Raw genomic sequence first — 6,565 nt, 5'->3', positions numbered from 1 at the left:
ATCGAGCATAATTGACGACAGCTCGAAATACAAGGGTGAAAAGATTGTGCCAAAATGAAAAGACGAAATAAGTAAAGAAATAAAAAACGAAATAAAAAGCGAAGTAGACATAAAAAACGAATTAAATACAGATATACAAAAACGAAATAAAAAACGGAATAAATATCTAAGTAAATAAATAAACGAAATAAATAACGAAATAAATAGATAAATTATTAAATATATTTCAGTTTCTAGTTATTTATGTATTTATTTCGTTTTATATTTATTTATTTATTTATATTTGTATGTATTTATTTCGTTTTTTCTTTCTTTATTTATTTAATTATTTATTTCTAATTATATGTATGTAATTATTTTAATTTGGGCACAATTAGAAGGCGTTCCATAGAAGGCGTTCTCTCGTTGCCGTGTGTCATGTCATTGGAAGAAACTATGAAGCGCGCACACAGCATTTGCTTTTTCTCAGCGTAGAGAAACAATTTGATTCCCAATGTTATCGTTTGTATTAAAGTATCTATATTACAAATAAATCCGTGTGATATATTTTAGTTGTTTTTGGAACTGTGTTGTTTGTCTATTGTTTTGTAGCAGTCGTAGCAGCTGTATGTGTTTATATACCTAATATCATTTTAATAAGTAAAACGATAAAACCAGGTCACTTAAGTTAATTTCGAATTTGTGACGGTTCATGAACTAAGAAACACAGCCAAACACAACTTGTGAAGTGCAGCATTTCTACAGCCAACGAGGATTCTTACTACCCTGTACTACTAGGTATGTACAATTACATTTCTTGTAGCGTTTAAGCAGTTATAAATATTTTGTAATACAACACGCTTATTAAGTTATTTGAAAGTAGCGGTGACTGAATTTGGAGCTTGATTTTTTTCTTTAATCAGTTTTAGGGTATTTAATTATTTAGCCAATGCATTTGTAAGAATACAAATAATGTACAGTACATGAAAATGTTTTTTTGTTTGTTTGTTTGTTTTTTCCTAAGAGGCAGACTTTTACCCCGGAAAACAAAAAATGGAAAAGTGAAGATCACTTAAATGGCACTAGCTATTGTACATTTCTCATTCTTTATAAATCTGAAATCGAAACTTCTACAAGTATAGCATGTGTCTGTTTTCTTGAGGTATTGCTTTAAAAAAGGTTAAATAGGGTTTGTTGTGACAGTTAAAGGGTGCTGAGTCATCCTTTAATTGTACCTTGAGGAGTTTTTATTTAGGAATGTGAATTTATGTAAGTACATGTTGAAATTGTGTGCATAACCAGAAGGTGTTTTGCTTCCTGAGCTAGATAAATTAAATCAGGTTTTGTGGCCCTATACCTATAATTTAAACGCAGCGATAAATTAAATCAGGTTTTGTGGCCCTATACCTATAATTTAAACGCAGCGATAAATTAAATCAGGTTTTGTGGCCCTATACCTATAATTTAAACGCAGCTATAAATTAAATCAGGTTTTGTGGCCCTATACCTATAATTTAAACGCAGCTTCAGGAATGGAAACAAGGGATGTACTGAATCCATAGGAGGCTACAGTACACTGTATAGTTCATGGCTTCCCTCTCTTGGGGCCTGGAGTACAAGTCTTGCTCTAAATGGGTTTTGTTCTCTCTGCTTAACAGCATACCTTGTTTTTATGCACAGTGTCATCAAGAATATATTCTGCATGTAAATCAGTTTTGAGGTGGTTTAGGTTGGGGACTGTTGAATCAGACTCCAGTGCATACAGGTACAGAAGCATTGATTACTCCAAACCCGAGTTTGACATGTACAGTAAACTCACAGTGCATGTGTTCTTGGATTCAGAAGAATCAGTTATAAAAGTATTGATTCAGTGTGCATGTAAATGTGCTGTAATAGCTGTGCAGCTGTCAAAAACCTCAACCACCAGAATTGGCAATAGGATTTATCCCCTTGTTACAGATTTTATAGGGACTAAAACAGGCAAATCTTCCACCTTGACGGTTTTCCAGGTAATGCCCCTTAATGTTCTGACATCGCCCAAGGTGTGGTGAGGGTTTGCCCTGAATAAAGTCCACATTGCAACAATTCTGCTTAATTTGCTTTCGTGAGGCCCTGGACTGCAGAGGATGTTACGTTTGGAATTGAGGTGATGTGTGAGAAAAAGCTGGCATGGCTCCATGACTGGCTTTTTCTAGTATCGTTGTCAATGACTCCACTAGTTCTTTTTAGCAACAACAGCTGATTCCCAAGAAGGTTACAGAAAACACGTATGTCCCCTCCCCCACAGTTTTCTTGAGTAATTCTAAAGTGAAAGACCCCCCCAAAATGGTTCTACAAGCTCAATGCAAATGCGCTTTCGGCTGTAATAGTAGTCACTTCTTACAGTTAAAAAGCAGGTTGTAGACAGACATTCAGGAATCGGAATGTGAAATCTGGTTGTTCTCAGGTTGCACAAGTTTTTTTTTAATATTATTTATGTATTTTTTTGTGTTTGTACCAGGAAGACATCATGGCCAACTATAGGATCAGAAAATACGAGGACAAAGATTGTGAAGTAGTGAGGGATATATTTGCTGTGGGCACAAGAGAGCACATTCCAGCTGGATTTGTGTACACCCTGAAGCAGCCTCGGTTACACCTAACCTTGATGTGTGTGCTCTGTCTTCTGTTCCTGAGCTCCAGATCATTCATGCTTTCCATCCTGGCAGTCGTCTTACTGCTAGCAGGATTGCGTCAGGCATCTGACTATATATATAGCACATACGTAGAGGAGACCTTGAAAGACGACCTGCTGGACATCAACAAAACGTACATGAAGAGCAAAGGCTCTTGCTTCTGGGTGGCGGAGAGTAATGATCACGTGGTTGCTATGGTTGCTACTGTACCTTCCAAAGAAGAGCCAGGCGCCTTGGAGTTGAAGCGCTTGTCTGTGAGAAAGAACTACAGACGTCTGGGCATTGCCAAAGCGCTCTGCAGGACTGTTTTGGACTTTGCACGTGCAAATGGCTACAAGGCTGTGGTGCTGGAGACGTCCCATGTCCAGTATGATGCACAGAAGCTCTATGAGAGCATTGGTTATAAAAAAATCCAACAATTTGTTTCCCCCATGCTAGTAGACAAAATCATCAACTTCTCCATACTAACATATAGATATGACTTTTTTTCCCCATAACTAAACAATCAATCAGCAGTGATTTGCTTTAAAATGTCTCCAGCACAATGGTGGTGGGTTCCTACTTTGCTAATTATTGTGGAGTGTGTAATTAAAAGTGAATGCATTTAAAACCCATGAACATTCATCCTATAAGTTACCAATAATCCAAAATAATGCTTATTGTATAACAGATTTGTATTGTCAATGAAAGTTAGATCATTTTAGCTGCAGAGAGCATTGAGTTTACTTTTCTGTTAGTCCTGTACACTAGGTGTGTCCTCCTGTTGTAGATTTTATATACCAAGCATTTCTCTCTTTATTTTTTAAGGTAGATGATAAGCCACTTGAGTACTGCTTCCGTTCTGAATTTGACTTCAACCAAATCAGTCTGCTGTTCTGTATCAGCCTTTTTGTGTATCAAAAACAGTTTCCTTTGTATCCTGTGTGCCTAATTGAAGTCAGTGAGAAAATTAAACAGTACAAGATTATACTTGTACTGTAATTTATGTCTTTATTTAACTAGTAACAGTAAAACCACAGATTGTATTAAAATCTTGCCTTCCTTATTAGATCAGTGTCACTGCCACCAGTTTTGGCAGTCACTGATATACAGTAAACTCGCAATTATTCGTGGGTGGATTATCTGGATTGCGGATTAATCGTGCTTGCAAAAAATGAAGAAAAATACAGGCGTACAGTACACATTCTTTTACACATGTTCAGGTTCCATGGTTAGTGATTTTAAAAAAGAAGCAGGAAGAGTTGATCTCATATTCGAGTAACTCTGATTCTTCAAGCAGTTTGAGGAAATCAATGAAAAAATCAAGGAAGAGGACTACTTTAATACCTAGAAAATAAGTACAGTATACTGTATATGTTTTATAGGTTTTGCATTGTCCGAGGGCATCCCTCCCTTCCATTACCCCGGATAATCGAGAGGACTGTATAGGCAAATAAATACGCGGAAGAGCTTTTTATAAGGCAATCTAGTGAGATAAAGGGTTTACCAATGGGAAAGTCAAAGATCTGCCCTGGTTTTACAGCTGTCCAATCATTAGTGAGCAGAGGCGGGACATAAATATGCTAGGGTAGGGTGTAAGAATAGCTGAATTTCCCGCAATATTGCTTATTATAGCGACAGTTATTGAGAATTATATTGATAACTTTGAAGTAATATTTCAAATTGTCTTTTACAAATTAAAAAAAATATCATAAGACAACAGAGATATTGTAGTCGATTTGGTTACAAATTCATTTTCAAGAAGAACTTACTCAGAAAAAATGGCGGTATACACCACAAATACCTGAACTGACACAGGAAGGGGAGGGATATACTCGCCACTTCCAAAACTGAAATTATGAAAGGTATCCATGGCTTACCGATAGCTGTCAATTAAAAAAAAGTATACTGCTGGAGCTGTATTTTGTTCAGTACAGAAAAGGCGATATGGAACAGCAATTGGCTACAGCAATCTAAAATGTCTATCGAAGTCAGCTCAAAAACATGAGCATTCCCAAATTCACTTGCGAGCCACTGTAACACTCAAAACAACTGGACAAACCCGGATTGATGCTCAAGTCAACTGGATGAGCAGAAGCGCAGGGATACAATACACCATAATGAGCAAGTAACAAAAAATTGTGAGGTTCTTAAATGCTTGATTGATTCTGTTATTTACCTTGGCAAGCAAGAACTGGCATTCAGAGGGCACGATGAAGGCACCAACTCCTCAAATAGAGGTAATTATGTAGAATTACTTTCTCTGATTTCTGACTACGACAGCACGTTAAAGCAATCACTTGTCAATAGCCAATAGTCAATTTTTGTCAAATTATACTATTTGAATTATTATAGACAATTATTTGCAGTCATGTAGACTGTATTTTGGGAGGTTGTATGAACCGGTATAATGTGGTTTCTGGGAGGTGTAAGGGTGATCTCACAGTCATTGTCTCAAAGAGGTGGTCATTAATAATAATAGTAATACATAATATCTTTATTTTTATATAGCATCTTTCATAGTGGACCACCATCACAAAGCGCTTTACAGAGGTAGGCTGTGAACTGTGCATTAAATGCAGAGTCACTTACAATAGGACATTGATTTAACATCTCATCTGCAGGATGGAGCACAAGGAAGTTAAGTGACTTGCTCAGGGTCACACAGTGAGTCAGTCAGTGGCAGAGGTGGGATTTTAACCAGTGACCTTCTGGTTATAAGCCCTGGACTTTAACCACTGGACCACACTGCCATTGCCATTTTTTAATCTCCAATCAGCACATTGTCTGCCAGCTCAGACATACCATCTCTATCACCTTGGTAGCTCAGACAACATCTTGAGGCTAGGGTGGGGCTCAAATACCACCTGACAAGACCTGTAGGTTACCTGCAGCTTTGTTGCTCAAGATTCGACCTCCTGAGACCTGTAACTGCGCTTACAGTATTGCTGTGATTGTGTCCTGTACTGTCTTTGGATTTGCTTTGTTCCTGAATAAAACTTTTGATTGAAGATTACCTGAATAAGACTGACTTATTATTTTTTAAGAAGAAAACAAACCTTACAGTATTTCCTTTTTTTAATATGCTGTCACAGATGGTTCTTTTTGTGCTACAAGTCATTACATCCTTTTGGCCTCGGTTGCAAAGGTGTGCGGTTCTTTGATGGACCCAAATTCAGTTAAAATGTGTTTGCCCAGTGACGATGGGAATGAGAATGTAGAGATGGGGGAGCCCAGCTAACAAGATTTAAGTTTTTGCAGGTATCAGGCTTTTAAAGACTCACCCACACCTGTGAGCAGAAACTGACCCAAGACTGTCACAGCTAATTGAACTTTTGTGAAACTGCAACAATATTTATATATTATTATTAGTTTATTTAGCAGATGCCTTTATCCAAGGCAACTTACAGAGACTAGGGTGTGTGAACTATGCATCAGCTGCAGAGTCACTTACAATTACATCTCACCTGAAAGACGGAGCACAAGGAGGTTAAGTGACTTGCTCAGGATCACACAGTGAGTCAGTGGCTGAGGTGTGATTTGAACCAGGGACCTCCTGGTTACAAGCCCTTTTCTTTAACCACTGGACCACACAGCCTGTACTGTGTTTAAATAACCAGTAGAAAATATTATTAGCAGATATGTGTAAGGCCTGTGTGGAGAAGTTCATTGCACTGAAGGTCAGACTGACCTGCTGAAAGTTCCAAGCCTCCCTTATCAGTCAAAAGCACCTTTTTTAATTAGACTCAGAGTCTCAAAACATTCTGATCCAGCGAGAGCAGTATGGTAGAATCTATGGAGCACAGTTAATATGCCAGAAGCAATCAAACTAGGTTCAATTATAGTAAGAACAAACAAAAGTATTTAAATAAATAAGAAACCTAACATAATAACATTAAGTAAATGTATGAGCAGTCCTAAGTTTTAATATT

General features: G+C 37.4%; 1 protein-coding gene across 1 annotated transcript; it reads left to right on the top strand.

The window, feature by feature from the left end:
- The first annotated feature begins 409 nt into the window (after positions 1-409).
- LOC117421097 (probable N-acetyltransferase camello) lies at positions 410-5,644 on the top strand. Its single transcript, XM_034035035.3, has 2 exons — positions 410-777; positions 2,480-5,644. The coding sequence occupies exon 2, from the start codon at positions 2,489-2,491 to the stop codon at positions 3,149-3,151; it is 663 nt and encodes a 220-aa protein (XP_033890926.1). The 5' UTR covers positions 410-777; positions 2,480-2,488; the 3' UTR covers positions 3,152-5,644.
- Positions 5,645-6,565: the final 921 nt, after the last annotated feature.

The sequence above is a fragment of the Acipenser ruthenus genome, chromosome 1, assembly GCF_902713425.1.
Source record: "Acipenser ruthenus chromosome 1, fAciRut3.2 maternal haplotype, whole genome shotgun sequence".
NCBI classification, from domain to species: domain Eukaryota; kingdom Metazoa; phylum Chordata; class Actinopteri; order Acipenseriformes; family Acipenseridae; genus Acipenser; species Acipenser ruthenus.
This window is presented reverse-complemented; position numbering and strand designations above follow the sequence as displayed.